The sequence below is a fragment of the Oncorhynchus keta genome, chromosome 12 (assembly GCF_023373465.1).
Source record: "Oncorhynchus keta strain PuntledgeMale-10-30-2019 chromosome 12, Oket_V2, whole genome shotgun sequence".
NCBI classification, from domain to species: Eukaryota; Metazoa; Chordata; class Actinopteri; order Salmoniformes; family Salmonidae; genus Oncorhynchus; species Oncorhynchus keta.
Genome location: NC_068432.1, coordinates 34,073,340 through 34,096,828, shown reverse-complemented (window position 1 = coordinate 34,096,828; position 23,489 = coordinate 34,073,340). Strand labels below are relative to the sequence as shown.

Here is a 23,489-nt window from a genome sequence, read left to right as displayed (position 1 = left end):
TGTATGCTTGGCGAATAACATTCAGAAATCTCTTCCAATACACTTTGCCTGTGAGCATCAGAGGTGAACCAGTTGCATACACAGCTTGAGCAAGACATTCATCAGCATTTCTCTGACTACGTTCCTCCATTGAGTCAAAAAAAACTTCTGAAGGACGGACCATGAGCTGTTGTTATAGATAAGGTGTCTGATTCATAATTTTCACCTCAAATAGAAGTAGAGGGACCTTTTGTCAGAGGTTGCTTGTTGTGAGCGCTGAGGGAACTTTATGTACTTGGCCAGATGATTCTGCATCTTTGTTACATTCTTATTTGTAAATGTACACAGATTTGTTTGTCTACATTAGCTGCAGTGAAATGTCTCCACACATCAGATAGTGTGGCATTTTCCTGTAAAGATAATTTTTTTAAATGTAAATAAATACAATTACATATACAGATAACTAGTTAGTCAGTTAGATTAAACAACTCCTTTGTAAGATAAATGTTTTCAAATGAAACATGTATGGAAACAAGTGAATTAACACTCCTCAGTTAGCAGGCTCAAGCAAGCTTAGACCCACATGGTAGCAAAAACTAGCAAGCAGAAATTGTTAACAAGTTAGACATGATTTATATATGTAAAGGAAAGTTTCCAACCCTTTGCAACTCTAGACGTCCTTACCACTTACCTTAACCACTATCCTAACATACATGAAGGGAATGTTTTGACATTTGCCATATGGTCGGTGAGAAAGTCCATATTGCAAATGTACGGTCCCTTACTAGACGTCCGCAAACATTTCTAAAAATTTGCGGATGGCGGCGGATCGTGCAGCAGGGCCGGATCTTCCGGGAAGTCATCGAACAAAGTCTCTCGGACATTCGGTTTCCATTTTATAACATTTTTAAATGTTGGTCATTTTTCCGCTATCCCGGTAAATCCCACCAGAGGGTGAATGGAATCATATTGCAAATGTACAAAACATCACCAATCACGACGTGGCCTTTTCTCCTAAACGGAAAATACTTTGAAGACTTGGTGAGCATAGGCTTGGCGTAATGGGCAGTTGGCCCCGAACAAGATGGCGTCGAGGCCTCATCGGTTTTTGAGTTATAGCCATTTTTCTGGGATTAAAGGTCAAAAATGAAAATAGCGCGCTAATTTGACCTACGGTATTGGGAAAAAAAGAACCAGCCATTTATCTATCGTAATTTAAGAGAAATCGTACAATGTAGAATTGGTGATGTTCAAAAACTTTTTTTTTTTTTTTTTTTTTTTTACAGATCCAGTTGCAGCGTGTTCATACTAATCTTTTTGAAGTGTGTTTCGGAGCTCTGCAAGTTTCTGTAATAACACAGAAACTGTACACTGTAATTCAACCCTCTGTAAATAAGTCAGTTCTTAACATAGACTTAAAACTCAAACTTCTATAAGTGCCTACCCCAAGGAGGATATGTGTTCACTTTCAGCTTTCTGTGTCAACCAGAAGTGCCTTAAAATGGTGTCATAGGTGCTGTTTCGAAGGGTTAAAAAGGTCTGATCTTTTCAAAACTTCATATGTGTGATTAGGCAACACTCATGAACTGTAAGTCAGTCAATTCTCCCAACAGATGTCAAAGAAAAGCTCTCTCTCACTCACTCACTCACTCACTCACTCACTCACTCACTCACTCACCCACTCACACACAGCAAGGATGGAGTGACAAAGTGCGGTGCTTAAAGACACTCAGAGCCTACAATGGCATTATCATAATCTCTAGGCTGTGCCGAGTGCAACGAGATGCCCCGCTAGACCGTAGCTTGCTCGGTCTGAGCTCAGCGACCATGAAAAAATTAGGCCCATAATGAAGCCTGGCCCAAAATTGCAGGTGCTTTTGGGAGACAGAGAGAACCGTTAAGGTTAGAAGCAGAATTTGACCTCAGGAACATTGCTGAGGTCCTCCCGATCTGTGCAAGCCTACCCTTGACCATGTGGCTTTAACCCTTAACAGTGAAAACATGTTTTTTTCTTCTCACAGTTTTCAATGACTTCTCTCCCCATAGGAATACATTGCCTGCTCCTCTAAAGTCAACCTGAAGCCTATGTGGGTTATGAGTGCCTTATGAACCTGTCTTCGATGACAGTCCATCAGGCCACTATGAGGTCTACCCGGGGTCGTCTCAGCTCGGCCTATACATAATGTTAGAACTGCAGCTAGAACGTAACTAAGTGTTTTAGGTTTTTATTATGGTTTGAACAGAAGGCGTTGTGAATTTTGGGCCAGCTCTGAAATATGTGATAGTTGGCTTCTAAACGAGTTGGAAAAAGTGGGTGTGGTGTCAGTTGGTATCAGTTTGGTGTCAGAATGATATCTTATTGACTGATGGACGGTGACTTGTTGGCTGACTTTTGTCCATTTGCAATATGTTTAAACAGTGAGGTACCATCACCAAAGTGATATTCTGAAATCAACCCCAACGAGCGATGGAGAGGAACCAGAATCACTACCCGGCCATCCCGAGTTCATCGGGCCAGTCAATTTCGCATTCCTGCAGTATTTTTGAGCATGTTAAATTCGTGATGCTAAATGCACATTGAAACATATTGGAAATGGATAGCTGTGCACCTGGTGATTGGAACAGGTTACCAGGAGTACATTTGTAAAATGTTTTTTAATGTCACTACGGGGTAGCAAGGGGTCCACGGTTGGGTAGAGAGCACCCCCCACCCATGCCCATCCAATAGGGGGCACCCTTGTCATTTTGGACGTTTTTCAAAAAATTGTTAAATCAACAGTCTCACTTCTCCCTCATCATACATGACAAATAGACCGTCTAGGTTGATTCATGGCTTAACATAGTGCTATATATCATTTGGGTAGTATAAATGCCTTTTGGACATGGTTCACTGACTTTGGGTTTGTAAACCGACTTCCATTGATCGTACATGGCAAATGGACATAACATCCTGATTTGGCACTTTCAAAACTTTCATATTGCATTTGGAAATTTCTTATGGCATTTGGATTTTAAAAAAGGGACTTTTGACTTCCTATGAAATCATATTGCAAATGGACCAAACATATGCCTTATGGACAAGTATATATATATTTTTTAAATGGCGATAATCAAATATGACAAAAGTATGTTGATACAGTTCTTATACATGTGTAATTTACAAAAACAATCTAAAGAATTTCAAAAAAACGATCCAGAAAGCACTTTTTTAAGGGGGTGATACGTTTTTGAAAAGATGTTCAAATTTTACTTGTGTGTCTTGACTTGTGTTACATTTGCAATATGAACAATTACGGTGGAGCGCACTCGCCATCTATTGGATTTTTGCAGTGTTACACTTACCATTTGCAATCAACTTTGAATGAAATGACGTCCAATTGAGTGGTATTGGACATAGTGTATATGTTTTGTACGGTGCCGATATGTTCCCATTCATTTTTGTCCATTTCAGGGGGGTGTTACTATAATTCTGACCTAACCCTAACCTTCATTTCAACTTCAATGGGTTAACATCAGAGTTGGGACGTCCCAAGGATCACAGGGAGCAAGGACCCTGAGATATTTAACCTCATTATGCTCAACCTAACTCGCTGCTTAGAGGTCAGGTCAAATGTGACAGTTAATTCATCACAGTGGCTGTCTAGAGGGGGTCAGGTAAGGTAAGCAGTCTAAGGTTATTAGCTTATAATTAGGTTGGTAGATAGATTGCAGGTCATTGTGACTGAATGATCCTTAAGTTTTATTAGTGGCTAAGCATCTCGTTTTGTCTGTATAAAGTACATGTACTCTGTACATAGTGATGGGGTTACAATAACCATAATGTGTTCCCCAGTAAACAGCGCCACAACAAGCTGTGGAGGCCCGAGGGAGGGGAGGACATCCCAGATGAGGCGTCTGGCCAGTGTTGTGGTGGAGAGGATACCCCCGTGGAGGATGAGGCCTGGGGGGGAGAGGGCTGCAGTGCCTCCCCCTGCCGGGGCCTGGAGGTGGACGCCCTGGACCCTCTCAACTACAATTACTACTTCAGACGGCTGTCGGACACAGCCCTGGACAGCGAGCCCTCCACCCCAGTGCGCGGCCCTCCCCTGCTGGGCATGGAAAGGGTGTTCATCGAGATCGAGGATGTGGAGAGGGACGCCCTTCTGGAGGATGAGGGCTTCCCCATGGCCCAACTGGCTTTGCCAGGGGAGGGCACTGCCGCCCAAACCTGTGGGGGCCGCCTGGAGCCCCTGGAGGACATGAGGCTACGCCTGGAGTTCAGCACGGTGGAGGAGGAGGACGAGGAGGAGGCGCAGAAGGAGGAGGCGGAGATGGCCGCCCTGGCCCGGACACCTGCAGGAGGAGAGGGAGTGACTGAGGACGAGGAGAGGAAGGATCAGGCCAACGTAAACCGCTTCAACAACGAGAACGCCAATAACAGTAACCGCCTGGCTGCCAAGCGCAGCTGCCCCGCTGCCTTCGACGTGAGTGGGACAGTAATTAATGCCTGTATCTATAAGAATTATGCTGGTTTTCTTACTTTTAACTTGAACTGGCTTGGGGTTAGGGTTGAGATATTAAGCCTATAATTGTAATTCTGTAAGTGTAATATTTCTGTCATTATTTGATCCCATTTCATTTAAGGGATTATCATCTTGTCGGTGTCATAAAACAGATTATTTGCTTCAAGACCTTAAATCAGGTAATTTCCTTGGTCCGTTACCCTGTCACTCTCTGTGCCTGACCATGCATTCCCTCCCTCTCTCTGTTTCTTCTGTTTAGGACAGTGCTAGCACAGGAAACCCTTACAAAGTGAAGCCCTCCTACCAGTCCTGTAAAGACTGCCTGCGTCTGCCGCCAGGGCGGCGTTGTGAGCGCCCGGCAGGAGGCCGCAACCACCGCCTTAACCCCACACGCCACTGCGGGGTGGTCCCCACTATCTCCATAGACCCCCCTGGCACCCACTTCACCAACACACCCACCCCCCACTCACCCTGTGCCCTCCCTGCCACCATTGCCCGCATGGAGGCCTACCGCCAGCGGCTGGTGTCGCCCATGAGCTGCGAGGAGCTGCCCCGAGACAGACACTGCTCCCTGGAGACGGAGGACATGGACGAGCTACAGGAGGAAGAGGAGGAAGAACAGGAGCCAAAGCCAGGGAGGGAGGCGGGGACTGGAGTCATCACAGAGCTCACTTTTATGAAGCTCAGCTTGGAGGGGGAGAGGCCAGCGGGTCAGCCTCCTGGTGTGGAGTTGCAGCCTGCTGGGGTGGAGGTGGACCCTCCTAGTGGTGGAGTGGAGCCACAGCAGGAGCAGGAGGCCCTGGCCCAGCTACAGAGGACAGGGCTGGAGCTCGGGCTGGTGAGGCAGAGTGCGGACCAGCTGGAGAGGCTCTCAGGACTGGCCATGGAAGGTCCACTCTCAGGGGCATGGCTGTCTGAGCAGATGGACCTGAGCTTGGCAGTGGAGGAGATGGAGGTGGAGGGGGATGTAAGGGTGCATTCTGAAACCCACATCCCTTCTACCAGCTGTGTGGTCACAGCCGCAGACCTCCAGATGAACACCACCCCAGTGTCGTACCCCCAGTGGTCCACCCAGACTTGGACCCCTGTGTCCTCCCCCCATGGCTCCACCCTCACCCGGAGCTTAAGCAGTGTCAGCCTCGACAGCAACTGCGGGGGACGCCCAGGCCTGGTCAGGCCGCGCACCCAGGAGATGGAGACCCGCATGAGGCTGGCCGGCCTGACCGTCCCCTCCCTGCTCAAACGCTCTAGCTCCCTGGCCAAACTGGGAGGGCTCACCTTCTCCACCGAGGACCTCTCAGACCTGGCTGATGATCAGGCCCAGCTGTTCTTCACCGTGCCCCCAGCCCTCTGAGCCCCCATCCACCCCCTGGAGCTGACTGTGTTTCCAGTGTCTCTCTTCCAGACAGGTTCCATGTGTCTGAACCACCTGACCGTGTAAGAGCAGTTTGAATGAGCAGGGAGAAATTTGCCAGGTGTCCTGGAGACATGCCTGAGAAATATTAGCAGCATGTTGGCTGGAAGAAAGAAAAATAACTAAAGATTTCCTATTCCTATTATAGACAGTATACAAAACATTAAGAACACCTTCCTAATATTGAGTTGGACCCCCCTTCCCCTTTTGCCCTCAGAATAGCCTCAATACGATGGGGCATGGACTCTACAAGGTGTCAAAAACATTCCACAGGGATGCTGGCCCATGTTGATTCCAATGCTTCCCACAGTTGTGTTAAGTTGGCTGGATATCCTTTGGATGGTGGACCAGTTTTGATGCACACAGGAAGGAAAATGTTGAGCGTGAAAAACCCAGCTAATACCATACCCTGCCAAACTAAAAAGACAAACTTTTACATTTATTTTTAGGGGAATCTTTTGTCTTGCCCATTCACCCTCTGAATGGCACACATACACAATCCATAACTCAAATGTCTCAAGGCTTAAAAATCCTTCTTTCACCTGTCTCCGACCCTTCATCTACACTGATTTGAAGTGGATTTAACAGGTGACATTAATAAGGGATCACAGCTGGTCCGTCTGTCATGGAAAGAGCAGGTGTTCCTAATGTTTCGTACAGTCAGTGTACATGTACTGTCTATTTATCAATCCAAATAAGAGATGCTATTGGAGAAGATTCACTCAAAGGAGCTCAATGAATGTGTGCAACTGAGCCTCTGTTTTGATTCATGTGCCCCTGAGCATCTCATGCCCCTGAGCAGACTGACTGAAGATTGAATCCTCCTTTTCTGTATATTCCTCCCTTGCTACAAGCTGATTGTTGTGTCACAGAACAACAACTTCATCATATTAGCAGCTTCCTGCCTCTTCAAGCAAAGTGGGGTACCTCAGTCAGAACACAAGCATCTCAAGACTACTATGGTCCAATACTGTTTTTGTTGGCTTACCTCTCCTCAATGACTGGCTCAGCCAACTCTCCTCCATTGAGGTACTTAATTTAATAATGTCTTGAAGTGGTCAAAAGTCCATTCATAACGGTGTTATGTGTTACGCAAGCTGTCCTCATTGTCACAACTAGAGCTTCCTCGTGGGGAGCAGAGCAGTAGACTGACTGGACTTATCACACATGCTATGGATGATGGGAAGAAACAGAGAAGAAATATTGAAATTCTCTTCTGGATTAATTTCAGTATCTTTGAGGTAGTTTCGAGGGAGCATATACACTTTGGTTTAGTTTTGCCACAGCTGAACTTTCACTTCTGTGCAATGGTAATAGGTACAGTACTTCAATGATCTGATTTAAGAACTCCTCATGTTTGTATGGTTTGATAGGATTTGTGGGCAACTGAAAGAGTTCAAATGGTTTTGGGACTGGATTTTACAACACTGCATTAATCTACTGTAGCACTGATAATCCTCTGCTCCCCCCCCTCGTAGACCAGCTGTAGTCAAAGCCTTTTATCCATCGTCCCCATGCCTTTTGTCCATCGTCCCTGCATCACTCTCAAAAGGCAATCAAATACAGTAGGTTGATTTTCTGCCTGTTTTAGTTTTGGCATTAACATGCTAGTACATCCTCCCCTTCTTGTTCACACCTTTGTGATACTGCACTGTAGAGGCTTTGTTCACCGGCTTTATTCAACTGGCAATGTGCCACAGCAACAGAGTAACATTAGACTACCTTTCTTTGTACTGCTAAAAAAAATACTTATCCGTTGATCTGCATAAGCTACACAAGACAACACCTTTGACACTCTGAAGGCCCAGGCATAAACCTGGTACTGTGAAATGGCCACTGGGTCGTTGCTATACATTGACGCAGAACGACTGTTTGAACATCTTATTTTTGCTCTCCCATTTATTGCCAGACCTGGGAGTGTCCCAGCAGCAAAGCCTAATGTGATTTAGCTGGAGCTGTTTGTGGCAGGAAGAAAGAAGCAGCTTTTCTCAGCCTTTTCCATTCGTATGGCAATGCTATCAGCCAAACTAGGAAGTTGGGACTAAAACAAGCTGAAGTGTCAGAACAGACTATCTATAGGTGCTTAGAAAGGGGTTACAATTCTGGTTTCTGTGACAGTCTGTGGAGAGAATATCACGAGCCACTAGGAATAGTTTTGTTTACAGCAGACATGAGCAACTTCCAAAGCTGTTGTAGAGCCGCAGTACAGTATGACTGGGGCCACTGCCATCATCCCACATGTTGTATCACCAATGTTACATTAACTTATCTTCCTTATGTATGATTGAGTATTTATTTGTACATGTTTTAATTATATAATCTAATATGCATTTGGTTGAGTTCTTTGTGGCCAACCTAAGCTTAATCTGCCACCCGGGTGTTATTATGCTTTGAAGTTGTTTTGTCTGTTATAACTACTGCATTTGGCATGTTGAGTGTGCAAGGATAATGTGTGATGGCAGTGTGTGTGCAGGCGCATGACAATATATAGATTTTATTACCACCATGGTTGTAATATGAGTGCGATGGGAAAGGTGTCTGTGTGCAAAATAACTGTTACTCCTTATATATCATTGTCACTGATGCAATGGTCTATACTATACATCATGTAGACTGGATTGCTCTTGATTTGGGATAACAAAGAAAATGAAAATCACTCTTAATCAGCTGATTATCGCGGCATGTGTTACATTAGTAACTTTTGTTAGTGTTTGTTACTCCGAGGTACTGGTCAAAGCAATTTGCAATTAATTTAGGTTCAAGTCACAATAATGGCTTGTGTTCTGTGGTCAATCAACACTGGCTGAGCTTAGACAGGCAGCCCAGTTCAGAATTATATATATATATTTTTCTCACTAATTGGTCTTTTGACCAATCATGTCAAATATGTTTGAGAGCTAATTTGATTGGTCAAAAGACCAATGAGTAAAAAAAGAGATCAGAATTGGGTTTCCTGTTTGAACGCAGCCCTTGTGGCTTTTGAGTTATTGCACTGTATGAATTTCCCTGTGTTCACTGGTGGGTTTTCAATGATCAAAGAGATTCCCTCACAGGTAATACAATTATTTGAATGGAATAGGGATTTGTCTCAAACTGACCCCTGTCCCTTCACTTTTAATCCAGTTCAGCCTAGTCTACCACTTGTGGTTAGTGTGGTCACCATTTAGGCGTGATCATTTGGTGCGCGTTATTCAAGCCTACTGTTATACTACCTTCATGTGGCTGTTATAAGCTTGATGTAATTTATGACATAATGGGTTATAAAAGTTTACAGAATATCCTATAAATTCAACTTTTTATTTCATGATACTGTGACAGGGTTGTGATGAAATTATTATGTTTGGTTAGCCAGTTGTGCTTAGCTTTAGGCCATGCTCATAGCAGTGAACAGTAGGCTGTGTGGTGGATTTAAGTGCTGTCAAAATGAGCGTCTTCACCAAATGCTCCATCACCACTGATGCTATGCTTAAAGCTACTGCACTAGGTTTGATTGTTTGCATCATTTGTTTTTGAGTGTTTTACATTTCTTCATACGTGCCTTAACCATGGCCTTAGCTCTGTCTGGCCTAGCTACATCGCAGGCTTAACCCTGGCCTTAGCTCTGTCTGGCCTAGCTACATCGCAGGCTTAACCCTGGCCTTAGCTCTGTCTGGCCTAGCTACATCGCAGGCTTAACCCTGGCCTTAGCTCTGTCTGGCCTAGCTACATCGCAGGCTTAACCCTGGCCTTAGCTCTGGCTGGCCTAGCTACATCGCAGGCTTAACCCTGGCCTTAGCTCTGGCTGGCCTAGCTGCATCGCAAGCTTAACCCTGGCCTTATCACTGGCTGGCCTAGCTGCATCGCAAGCTTAACCCTGGCCTTAGCTCTGTCTGGCCTAGCTACATCGCAGGCTTAACCCTGGCCTTAGCTCTGTCTGGCCTAGCTACATCGCAGGCTTAACCCTGGCCTTAGAACTGGCTGGCCTAGCTGCATCGCAGGCTTTGCAGAGTCATTGTGAATGGAAAGGCCACTTGCCCTCTGCCCCCGTAATAATAATCCTGTTGCTCACACAAACCCACAAAGTACACATGTTCACACACAAGCTCTCTCTCCCACAAGTGCATATGCTTGTCAAGCTCATCAGTTGCTAGGGTGATCTATTATTGAAACCAAAGTTTGAGGGGTTTATTTGGACATATAAGCACAGAACCAAGTCTTATCTACATTGCCAGGCATCTTAGGGTTCATTCACCTGCCCTTACTGACAATCCTTTAACTGGTCAATGCTTTGAGAGCGATGGAAAAAGCTGGATAGGGAGACATAGGAAGAGGGGGATAATTACAGTAGTTCATGTCAAGAGTACAAGTGGCCATCTTTCCTTGATGTTCACCCCTTACAATAAGATGTTTTTGCATATAAGCCAAGGCATGAATGAGTGAAACCACCTAAAACATACATAATCAACTTGAGTGATTTTTGTAACATTTTTATTTTTTTAAGCTGTGACTTATTGTTTGCACTGGCTGTGTTGTGTGATGCCCTTTTATCTGTTTTTATTGATTTTTAAAAAAAAACATTTTGTTAAGGATGTCCAGTCAGTGTGCATCATGGAAATAAATAATTTCCTCTCTTTTCTGGCCTGTACTGGATCCTACTGAATGGAGAGGAGACAATCATCATGTAACACTTGCATTGCAAATACATGCACACAGACCATTGGTGTATTTGAGTTAGTCAAATTAGGTCATTGTGATATCACGGGATGGGCAGGGAGGAGAATGGGAGACTGGTGACAGTGGAAGAAGGATCCCTCCAACAAAAATACTCTGTAGTCCTTCAGAGCAATAGGCTAGACAGACAGGCCAGCAGGCCTGCCGCTTTCACAACTGACAGGTGAGTGCCTCCCTACCTCTGCTCCTCAGATGACAGGAAGCAAATGCTGTAACATAACAGACACAGACTTTATGCATAGGTTAAGTTGTATGTGTGTTCAGTGTTGCCCTTTTTATTATACAAAATAGTGTATTTGGTGGAATATGAAGCTAGTCAGGTGATGTGTTGATAATACTGGACCTGAGTTTGGGTTAAAGAGATGAGAAGAGCAATGTTAGTCTCAATTCTCTGGGGAAGCGACAAGAGCAGCATATTATGTGATGATATTCTGAGTGACAGACATATTTTAGCATCCACGTGTCAGTCAACTTGGTGCATGTGCCTCAGTTATCTATGTCATGATGTAACTCCTGGGTAAAGGTATCGACACTCAACCATCCACTCTGTCCATGGTCGTGATGATTCAGAGCTATATTCAACTCCATTTTTGCACCTCGATGGGCTGTTCTGAAGTTGGCCACAAAGGTATGTGTTCTCTTATTTGCTATTTTCAATGGTGCATCATACTAGGCACTGGGACTTTTTTTCTTTTTTTTCCCAGAACAGTTTGTTGGGACTTTCAGGAGTTGCTAATAGTTTGTTCTCTCGGAGTCACACGTCTCTCATAAATGCTCGGTGTCCTTGCATGATAGTAGAGAAACAAAAAGGGGAACACCTTAGATACAAGCATGTAATGTTATCTAGTTGCGATAACATCCTACCAACATTGTGAGAATAGAATAAATGAATTGAACCCTTTGATACAGTACAGTATGTTATACACAGTGGGTGGTCATGATTACTTAGATTAACTGCCCAGTGAAAATATAACTTAAAACATTTCTCATTCTGTTAACTCATATCCAAATAATGTTGTTGATGTGTACTATACCAAAGCATAATTTGGTATAGGACAAGAAAAAACACTTTAAAAACCCAACCTCAAACCTGTATCTCAAACAGGCTGTCTAAAAAAAAATGCTACTTCCTCATAGAATATATGATCACTCTGAGGCGGATGAGCTGGCCAATCAGTGGACTACTTGCATTAATATTTTTAATGACCAGTATACTCCCACACTATTCTGTTGGTTGGGTATGCCCACACCATTCCACAACACAGAAAAGCTGCTTTTTAAAGGTGCACCTGGCAAGAATCACTCCGCCATTTCCTGGTTGCAAAGATTTTAATAGTTTTCCTAAATTCAGTTTGTGACAAAACAAGCAAGTAAAGTGTAGAGAATCATTGTACCATCTAAACTGCTGTAAAATATATTTTCAGCTGTTTGAAGCTGGTGTACAAAAGAACGAGAAACATAGAAATGGCACACAGAACAGAGCTACCACTTCTTAGACTTGTTTTAAAAGAGAATGACAGATCATACGTGAATTTGATTGGGTCGCCCAAAAAGTTAAATATTGCAGCTTTAACATTCTTAATGACCATTTTTTTTAAGGAAAACTATTTCACTCGTAAGTGATAAGTTCTTATTTCATAGAAATCTGGAAACACTGGGCAGTTACTTACATAGATGAAGGTTAAAAGTGGTCAGACCTGTTTAGATCACTTACTTCACTTAACAGCTGAGCCTAAATCAAATGCAAAAACTGATTTCATAGCAAATTCTACCATTATTAAAACATTGATCACTGCAGGCCTGGGTTTAATGCAGTATAACTGATATTGTCTGGGGGGCTTACTGGAATAGTCTCTCAGCACCACTTAAGCCTGAAAAACCTGAAGATACCTGAAGGATTAGTGATGCAGGGTCAAGAGGTTCAGTCACCTGTCTGTCCTCAATCACTTCACCCTGCGGAATCAAACAGAGCCTGGAACATGGACATGCAATTAAAGTCTACAGGGTGTCTTCGTTTTTGGTTTCCTTCCATTATAAACCATGAGAAACGTCCCTTTTTCAGGACCCTGTCTTTTGAAAGATAATTTGTAAAAATCCAAATAACTTCACAGATCTTCATTGTAAAGGGTTAAACACTGTTTCCCATGTGTGTTCAATGAACCATAAACAATGAACATGCACCTGTGGAACGGTCGTTAAGACACTAACAGCTTACAGACGGTAGGAAATTAAGGTCACAGTTCTGAAAACGTAGGACACTAAAGAGGCCTTTCTACTGACTCTGAAAAACACCAAAAGAAAGATGCCCAGGGTCCCTGCTCATCTGCGTGAATGTGCCTTAGGCATGCTGCAAGTAGGCATAAGGACTGCAGATGTGGCAAGGGCAATCAATTGCAATGTCTATACTGTGAGATGCCTACAGGGAGACAGGACGAACAGCTTGACAACGTGGCAGACCACGTGTAACAACACCTGCACAGGATTGGTACATCCAAACATCACACCTGCGGGGCAGGTACAGGATGGCAACAACAACTGCCCGAGTTACACCAGGAACGCACAATCTCTCCATCAGTGCTCAGACTGTCTGCAATAGGCTGAGAGAGGCTGGACTGTGGGCTTGTATGCCTGTTGTAAGGCAGGTCCTCACCAGACATCACCGGCAACAACGTTGTCTATGGGCACAAACCCACCGTCGCTGGACCAGACAGGAATGGCAAAAAGTGCTCTTCACTGACGAGTCACGGTTTTGTCTCACCAGGAGTGATGGTCGGATTCGTGTTTATCGTCAAAGGGATGAGCGTTACACTGAGGCCTGTACTCTGGAGCGGGATCGATTTGGACGTGGAGGGTCCGTGATGGTCTGGGGCGGTGTGTCACAGCATCATCGGACTGAGCTTGTTGTCATTGCAGGCAATCTCAACGCTGTGCGTTACAGGGAAGAGATCCTCCTCCCTCATGTGGTACCCTTCCTGCAGGCTCATCCTGACATGACCCCCCCAGCATGACAATGCCACCAGCCGTACTACTCGTTCTGTGTGTGATTTCCTGCAAGACAGGAATGTCAGTGTTCTGCCATGGCCAGCAAAGAGCCCGGATCTCAATCCCATTGAGCACGTCTGGGACCTGTCGGATCGGATGGTGAGGGCTAGGGCCATTCCCCCCAGACATTTCCAGGAACTTGCAGATGCCTTGGTGGAAGAGTGGGGTAACATCTCATAGGGGCGGCAGGTAGCCTAGTGGTTAGAGTGTTGGACTAGTAAACCGAAAGGTTGCAAGACCGAATCCCAGAGCTGACGAGGTAAAAATCTGTCGTTCTGCCCCTGAACAAGGCAGTTAACCCACTGTTCCTAGGCCGAGATTGAAAATAAGAATTTGTTCTTAACTGACTTGCCTAGTTAAAGGTAAAAAAAAAAAAAAAATTAAAGAACGGGCAAATCTGGTGTAGTCCATGAGGAGGAGATGCACTGCAGTACTTAATGCAGCTGGTGGACACACCAGATACTGACTGTTACTTTTGATTTTGTCCCCCCCTTTGTTTAGGGACACATTATTCCATTTATGTTAGTCACATGTCTGTGGTTCTTGTTCAGTTTATGGCTCAGTTGTTGAATCTTATGTTCATACAAATATATACACATGTTAAGTTTGCTGAAAATAAATGCAGTTGACAGTGAGAGTACGTTTCTTTTTTTAATGTTTAGTCACTGTCCATGTTGTAGTCTACCAAATCAACACCCTATGAACATAAAACATGTATTGCTACATATGCTGTTAAGGGAAGGGTGTCACATTTCTGTGTCATAGCGCCAGGCCGCCAGTTACTGTGAAGACACACAGTGGGCATTCATATTTAATAGGCCTATGCACATTCCAGGTTTTGCCATGGTATAAATGACAAGTGTTTACTTCAGATAATAAACCAACCTTAGTGTGATGGTCAGTTGAGGACATAATCATTTCTATTTTTGTTTGTAACCTAGAACTACTAAGAAACAGCATGCCATTTTAATGCCTGTTGAGCTTTGTTCCTCTCAAATAATCTCGCCTTGGCCATCCATCACGTCAGTCGTAAGACTCTGTCCTGATCAGTTACCAGACTGACAATCCTGTTCCAAAGTCAAAACCCTTATGACTCTGATCTGTTTTCAAGTTGACCTTTCCGTAGTCCTCATTGTCATAACAATCATAAACAATTGATTGGTTAAATTATGTCGAATGCTTTACTGTAATATTCTAAGAGTGTGCTTAGATCATGCTCTTACTGAAGATATGATATCTCAGTATCCCTTACTGATGAATTTTCAATGGGAAATGGACATCAGTTTTGTTCTGTTCATGTTCCAAACAGCCCTCAGTGTGTGACCTTGGCATCAGGCTGGTGACTGATCTATTATCCCAGTTGTCCTGTTTCCTTTTTGGCCCTGGCATGTGACTCACCGACAGCAGTGAGAGCCACTTTAATTATAGCGCCACAACATTCCAGCAGGACAGAATGAGGAGGGATAGAAATAGTTAACTGGAGAGAGGGGGGGGAGTAATTTATTTTATTCCTATCATCTATTTATATACAGAAATATGGAAAGTGAGCGAGTGGTACGGGGTGAGTGAGTCAGACAGGGAGAGGCTTGGCACAAGGCCTTATGTCAAATTAAGAGATACGCAAGCAGCATGATACTGTTCACTCTGAGTCGTTCCTTGACCACTGCTGTGTCTTGACGTGTATCTCTCTTCTCCTATAGAGAAAAAAAAGAACAACAACGAATGGGTCAGAAACTGAACAAAGGGTTGGAAAAGGAAGGAGTCTCAACAAATGCCTACAATGGAGGAGAGCAGTCGAAGCAGGGGGGAGAAGAGGGCCTTAAGGCACAGTTGGAGCCCAGTGAACAGGGCAGCGGTTGTCGTAGCGCTGGGACTGGGAGCTATGGGATAGCAGAGCAACTGATTGTCAGCAGCAGCCTGGCCACTGAGCAGGGAGACGATGAGCTCACTGCAACCCCTGCCCTGACAGACACCCTCATTAAGGAGCCAATGAGCCCCGCTCTAGGCGAAGAACAGAGCCCTTTGACCATGGGGGGAGGGAATGAGGGAGGGGACAGAGAAGACAGGGCTGTCACACATAATACAGATATGCCAGAATGTATCCTGAGCTCTGAGAGGAGCACACGGTGCTCAGAGCCCAAGAAGAAAGCTGCGGATAGTAAGAAAAGGGTGAATACTGGGACAGGAGCTACAATGGAAGGACAAGTAATGAGTAAATGCCCTGCTGGTGGTGGGCACAGAGACTCAGATACAGAGGATATGACAGATAGGGTTAACACAGAGGACTTGATTTCAGAACCTACCAAGGAGCTCTTCGTACTTCTGGAGAAGGATGAATCGGGGTTATCGTGTGATGTGAGCAGCGCGATCGCTGATAGCAGGGACAAAGAGAAGGAAAAGAAACAGCCTTCTGTAAAAATAATAGTGAAGGAGGATACGACTTCTGCCGCTAGTGTGGATAAACCTCAAGACCTTCCAATGTTGCCTACTGACCCACAGAGGAACATTTATTCTGCTGTGGATGATCTGAGGCTCAGTGAAGACAGACTTCATAGCGGAAAGAAACAGCAGGAATCACAGACAGCCTCATCTTTGGGCACCGAAACAAGCAAAACACAAGTAACATGGGATGAGGATACAAGCAGCACTGTAAACACTTATTGTGTTCTTTCCGGTAAAGGCAGCAGTGGTTGCGAGGCACAAACCTCACGTTCACAAACAGACTGTTCGGAAAGAGCAGATCCACATTTGGCTGAACCGGCAGGCATCGGGTGTCCCCCAAAGAAGGCTGAACGAACTGAGGCCGTCAAAGCTATTTCGGAGAATGAGTCTGGAATTACTGCAGTTTCTGATCTCAAAACGGGCATTCAAGGCAAAGAACCAGACCTCTTAAGTATTGAATCAACTCGTGCCAATTCCAAGTCAACTGATATAAATAATACATTATATGATGATATAGACTGCACTCATGAGGATTTGGTCCAATTGAATATAGAGGAAGAGCTTGATGAGAAAACAGAGGCATTAATTGCGCTCAACACAAAAATGAAGCCGGACAAACGCTGGGAAAAGACAAATCCAGTTAAGAGTGGTTCACAAACTGAGAAAGAGCAGGCCACAGCCCCAGATGAGCATCCACAGGTGATAGACACACAAAAAAGGGAAGTAAAAAGAGACTGTGTCACAGACAACAGGATTGGGCCATGTGAGTCAAACCAGTGTGAACCTGAACTACACATGTCATCTTCAACAGGTGTCCCAGGAAATCTAAAACAACCACATCCTCCTAAGCCTCCACCAAGGCCAAACGCCAAAGGTACAGACAAAAGACAAAAAATAAAATATATTCATTCACAGTTTGATAATGTAGAGAGCAATGATGGAAGTGTCTCCTTACAACAGCAGACTACAACTTATACTGGAAAAGCAAAACCAGTATCCTCTTCCCCTGACACATGCACCTCCATCACCAACCATCAACATTTAGCTGATGACTCATTAGAACAATGCAATGTGATTCCCTCCCCTCCTCTCTCTGTGCCAAAGCTAGAGGATAGTGATGGGCAGAGACAGGTTGTTCCCATGCAGAGGGAGAGAGAACCTGTCTGTTACACTCATGTCACCACCCCACCACCCATCACTCACCTTCTGCCTGAGAGGGAGATGGCGAGCGCAGTGCCAACACAACATAACAACAGTATGGATTTCAACCAGACAGAGGACAGAACAACAGGTGCCTCTATAGATCCATCTGTTCCAGTAGAGAGGCCTAAACCGAAGGGGCCTCCTCCACCTGTCCCAAAAAAGCCCCAAAATCCCTTTAAGATTCCAGCTACAAAAACAAGCTCTATGGATGAACAGAAAAGAGGTGATGATTATCATCACAAAGAGGAAAAGAAGAAGAGGAGGCAACCACATCAAGTCAGCAAAGGAAATACTTGCGACACAGCTTCTCGGGATATGTGTGTGTTATGGGATGACACAGGTTCTTCTTACACTGTACCATCCAACATGTACACACCAGATCATTTAGATTCATTAGATGATTTTTCACAACAACAAAGGGCACCAACTAGAGAGGAAAAGTATAGAAATATCATAGATTTTGATGCGTGGGCAAGAATGGTGAAACTTGCTGCGGAAGAGGAGAAACCAAAACAACTTGACATGTTGGACGGACAACCTTTTTTGGAAAAGCAGGCTAAACTCAAAGGCCCACCACCTCCTGTACCCAAAAAGCCCCAAAAGCCATTTGTTCCATTAGAAACAGTTCCAATCTCAGAGGACATAGCTTGGCCTTCAGATGACGAGGAGATACGAGAACTAGAGCTGGCCTTGTGTGAGAGAATGGAAGAGGAAGATGATGACCCTGAACCCCAACCTGACACGGTCAGCACAGATGTCCGTTGGAAGAACCTTGGTGACCACAGAATCCATAGTGGTCTTGGTGAGCCTACCGATCGTGAGTCTGTGGCTGAGCTTGAAACTGAGACATACAGGCCTGTGGCTGAGCTCATAAAGGAGACCAACCAGATGCACCAAAGAATCAGGCATGCAGACCAGACAGAACCCCTCATGGCCAAGTCCATGATCAGGCATGCAGACCAGACAGAACCCCTCATGGCCAAGTCCATGATCAGGCACGCAGAGCGGACAGAACCTCTCATGGCCAAGTCCATTGACGGGGCTGTGGACCTGGGCCAGAGCCTGAAAGTATCACAGATGAAGAAGGCCTTCGATTGCACTAAGAAGCCTGCTGAAAAACCACCAGAGACAAAGCCTGAACCCAAAAAAGGTAATAAAGTGCTTTGGATCAAATTCTCTCTCTGGCTGTCTCTTTATTTATGTCTCCCTCCCTTCTGTTTCTTTCTTTCTCTCTTTCTTTATTTTCTTTCTCCCTCCCTCCCTCCCTCCCTCCCTCCCTCACTTCCTTCCTTCCCTCCCTCACTTACATCCTCCCTTACTTCCTCCCTTACTTCCTCCCTCCTTCCTCCCTCCCTCTATCAGCCATGTGAGGATCTTGAGTTGTAAAAAGCTATTGCAGTCTGGTTTTGAGCATTGCTTGCAAGTCAGTGAGTCATACTTGTCCTTTGTAACTATGGAGCGTACTGTACGCATGAAAATGTGTTAGTCAGGCCTTTGGGTTCAGTCGTACTGTAGATCGAACAGTCCTGTGTCCCGTGTGGATCAGTTCATAGAGCATGATGCTTGCAACACTAGGGTTGTGGGTTCGTTTCCCATTTGGGACCAGAATGAAAAAAAGTACACAGAGAGTATGTACCCACTACTATTAGTAGAACCCATAAAACCTAGAGGTCAAACAGGGAAATGGTTCCAATTGTTTTTCCACCATTCATTTTTCCCATAGGGGATTTTAGAAACACTTAAAATAGGTCTGTGTTTTGTGTAGGCTTACCTTGGTGTGACATCTGATAACTGAGTATTGTTTTTCTTGAAAATAATGGCACATTATTGTACTCTTTTCTCTAGGACAAGATTACTTTTATCAATATAGTCGCCTGTATTTACCCCCCCCCCCCCCAAAAAAAAATTAAATGCTACAATTCTGTGAACTCTCTTGTGCAAGTTTTAAATTGACACATTACCTGCTGGCAAAGATATCAGCTAGAGGTGAGGCGCGGGCGCTTGCAGGGATTTAACGTTTTGCATGACGTCTACTTTGATGCTAATTAGCATTTTAAAATCTTAAGAGTAAATAGAGACGAATATATTGATAAAAGTCACCTTGTCCGAGAGAGATTTACATGGTTAGCAAAACATCACGCCAGGGTAAGCCTACACGAAACACAGCCCTTATTTTAAGTGTTTCTAAAATCCCCTTTGGGTATTATGACACCTCCACTGTGGGATTATATTGAACAAATGTACATTGAACAGGCGCAAACATCTGAGAAATGTGGTAAACTGGGGAGATTTGTATTGTATTTTTATAATGTGGAGCTGCCTGCCTTTCCATTCTCAGAATCACCACTTACAGGCGCACTAAACATTATTATTATAAGCCTACTTATGACAGTGTTGGTGATGCTTTCATATACTCACTTAATCATTTCCAATGGAGAAAAATAAATAATAAAACGTTATCTTTATCATATAAATAAGACAATTGTTATCCTAAAATTCCTCGTATGTAAGAGGCGGGGATGGAACAGGGCGTTGCTTCCGGTTCATAGAATTACAGTCTGGAGGGAAAGAAGAATACTCGAACGGCTAAACGAGTGTAACAAGGGAAAATCGTAACGGACGAGGGCTAAAACTACCATATTCATGTGTTCATATTGATTACCTCGCTTTCACGGAAAATTTCGCATAGATTTAGGAGGTAAGGAAAATAGACCGCTCTGTATTTGCAGTAAACATATTGCTGCTAGCTAACCAACCCGGCTGTGCACCGTTAATGAATGGTAACAGCCTGAGCCATGGATAAAATATGCACTTTTGTTATAATAGCTCACTGGCGGTGTCTATCATGCTCCAAATTCTAGCCGATAGTAGTAAATAGTCAATTCATGAGTGTCTTTATCGATACATTCCTTAGACATCGCTTTAGCAAGTCTTGTTAACCTATCATTTATCCTCCTGGGTGATGATCTGCCTTTGAAAATTATTACTAATGAATTGCACATAGGGAAGTAGCTAGCATTTTTGCTAGCCACACAATGCATGGCTATTGTCCACCTTTTAGCGTATGGAATCAAGAGTAGCCTGCCAAGCTATGCTCTATGGTCAAATCTGTTGGTTTATTATTACACTGTACTTCAATTTCTGCTTTGACCAATCACCTGTATTAATCAGAAGCATACAGATTACAGTAACCTACAGGACCCAGTCATCTAGTTAATTCAATAATAGCTAGCTAACGTTACACGTTGCTTAGATCGCTAGCTCCATTCTCTGGCAGCTGCTGTTAACGCGGGTGTATTTAAATACACTAGCGTTGATTTCAATTGTATTGGGTTGCACAAAAACAGTCCGCGTGAAGCCAGAAGTTAAATACAATTCAATTTCAACTTACTGTGCCAGTGGGCAGGAGGGTTGGTCATTATGATGGGGGAATTTGATAAAAAAATATTTAAAGGAACATATATTAAACAGACTTTCCAAAGCTGGTCTGTTGTAGACCCACCTCTTCTCCTGATTACCTCATGTCAAAATAAAAGTTCTGCACATGCGCCATAATATGTGGACAAAAAAGGAATAACTTGTTTTGCCATGAGGTAAGTAGATAGGAAGTGGGTCTACAAAATACCCACGTTTGGAAAGTCTGTTTAATAATAGGATCCTTTAGATATTTTGTCTCAAATCCCCCCCCTCATAATGACCAACCATCCTGCCCACCGGTACAGTAGGTTGAAATGGAATTGTATTTAACTTCTGGCTTCCCACACACTAGCGTTGCACAAAAATAGTGCATGTAGATACGGTTGTCTGGCAGTCAATTGTGTGTCCAGTCTAGTAGGTCATACACTGATAATAGATGCCACTGTGGTGTTGTCGCAGTTCAATCTGAGACTAGAGTTATCAGAGTCTGTCTACTGCACCTCTTTTCTTGCCGGGAAAGAGTAAGCATATTACCATTGACTGCCCACAATTGTCATCATTTTGAACACGAATGCATACATTGTATTACATAATATTGTCATATGGTCTACCTCACAATACCTAGGGCTTACTATAGCAAATGTTTTGCATTGCTCGTATAACTTGATCATGATCCGTTTCTATGGGTTTAGTTGCACTTAGACATTTATCTATCATCTATCTACATCCTATCAGGGGTGAGAAAATACATGATCCACCTCTGTTTAGCAGCAGAATATATTTGACACTAGAACTGGCTGACAGTTTTACAATATGTCACAGTTAAGTCTGTCAGCCAGTTCTAATAATGGACCATCTTGTTCTGTTTTTCAAACCCTGCATGTCCTTCTCTGGCTGCATGATGCAGTTGTAGTGATGCAGGCTGTGGTCAAATAGCCACAGTATCATAGGAATAGTTTATGTCCTGTACCCAAGGGTTTGACCCAGGAGGATATTTGATCCAGGAGAGATGGGTCTTGTTGCGGTTCCTGCTCCGAGAGGGATTGATGTGTGACTAGAAGGGTCTTCAGGACAAATGGATGCTTGCCTATGTTTTGGCTAATATGATTTATATGAAATATAAATAAATAGTGTTATTTGCTAGGCAGATGTTTCAGTCACTGGCCCCATTTCTTCAGAAGGATGCAAACCCATGACCTGAGTATACTTTATAAGTTGGGAGATGGGCTTGGTTGAGCTCAGTCAGAAGAATGTAACTCCGTAGCTCTAGAGCGAGGACAGCCCATTGATACATGTACCAGCTCCTTAATAAAAACAACTGATTAAACACTTTTATGACTAAAAGACTATCTCTTCCCTCAACATGTAGTATTCTCTGATTTATCTCTACACCACAGGGTCAGCTTCTGTGTTATTCAGACCAGTTCTTTCTGTCTGTACTACCATTCAAAATGAGAGTGCGGAGAACCCAACAACAAACTATCAGATTCTACCCAGTGCTTACATCGGGTCAATTGATGGGCTATTCACTACATTCTGGTTATCCTTACAAGATTGCGAGGCCATCAGTGAACATTCTGAATAGATGTTGAAGGTACCTTGGTTAATCCTCGTGCTGGGAATTGCCTGGGATCTCACACTATGATGTGCCGATACGATATGTATAATGATTCTCACAGTTATATATGTATTGCAATTTGATGTTCCAAACATATTGCTCACTATATTTCTGCTGCAGAGAGACTAGAGAGAGCATGAGAAAGAATGTTGATATGTAATTGAAATAAAAGTGCTGAAAACATGTTGCCCCCCCCCCCCCATCACTAGTTAATAATACTAGTAGAATGACTCTGATGGCGGACATTTGTGCTTTCCTATTCCTTATAGTCTTGTCTATTATCACAGTGCCATGCTCATGGGCTAAAGGAAGGATAGAACTTCTGCATCCACTTCCTGTTAAGGAAAGAACACTATGTCTGCAGGAAACCATCACTCATCAAAAAAAAACATTCCATATGAAGTATGGTGGGAGGATCAACAATTATTCAATCCAAATGCCAACAATAATTCATGTTTTTACATGGGTGGCACACTGGCAAAATGCCTACTGCTCACTCCTCAAGAAGATCCACCAGGTCAAAGTTTTTGATTTTACGGTGCTGTATTGTGGCTATGCACTGCTTTCTGTTCGGGGCTATGGGAGACCGATACAAAGAAGCCTTTGATGCTGAACTGTAATTGTTTAAGTTCTTCCTACAGTAGGGTCAGCTCCTCTGATTGGAGCCTGCTCCCTGTGAAGCGTGATGGGAATCTATAATCTGTTTTGTTTGGAAACCAACCAATACGCTAGCTAAATTGAGCTCACTTGTCAAACTTTTTGCCCAGCTTACACCAACATTTAGCCTGCCAAAGTGAACATTTGCGAAATGTGAATAAAGGCTGGCTAAGTAGGCTAATAAGAAAGTTTGTCAAAATAACTATTAGGCTAATGCGGCAGGTAGCCTAGTGGTTAGAGCGTTGGACTAGTAACCGAAAGGTTGTACGATCGAATATCCGAGCTGGTAAAAGCCTGTTCTGCCCCTGTCATTTGTTCTTAACTGACTTGCCTAGTTAAATAATGGTTAAAAAAAAATCCTAGGTTCATAGTTCATACACACAAACTCAGCCAGCACCTTGTTTGATCAGATGCACAGAAAAGTAGACATCTACAAAGTCTGCCTCTTCTGACAGCTCTGCCATCGAGCTTGGGACAGCTTAGCTTAGTCCTGGTCTACCATTTG

General features: G+C 43.8%; 2 protein-coding genes across 4 annotated transcripts in view; both read left to right on the top strand.

The window, feature by feature from the left end:
- LOC118391402 (protein phosphatase Slingshot homolog 1-like) overlaps positions 1 to 10,505 on the top strand; it is a 28,736-nt gene extending 18,231 nt beyond the window's left edge. For both annotated transcript variants that reach the window (XM_035782755.2, XM_035782753.2), the window contains 2 exons: positions 3,812 to 4,442; positions 4,741 to 10,505. In XM_035782755.2, coding sequence (XP_035638648.1) covers positions 3,812 to 4,442; positions 4,741 to 5,835 — 1,726 coding nt within the window. In that variant the 3' untranslated portion in view covers positions 5,836 to 10,505. The remainder of the gene's footprint in view (positions 1 to 3,811; positions 4,443 to 4,740) is intronic.
- A 5,239-nt stretch (positions 10,506 to 15,744) lies between these two features.
- Positions 15,745 to 23,489, top strand: part of LOC118391400 (coronin-1C-A-like) — a 28,105-nt gene continuing 20,360 nt past the window's right edge. Inside the window, exon 1 of one of the 2 annotated variants that reach the window (XM_035782751.2) lies at positions 15,745 to 18,442. In XM_035782751.2, the coding sequence (XP_035638644.1) occupies positions 15,841 to 18,442 (2,602 nt within the window). In that variant the 5' untranslated portion in view covers positions 15,745 to 15,840. Of the gene's footprint in view, positions 18,443 to 19,820; positions 19,991 to 23,489 lie in introns of those variants that run through there. The other variant, XM_035782752.2, reaches the window with a different exon arrangement.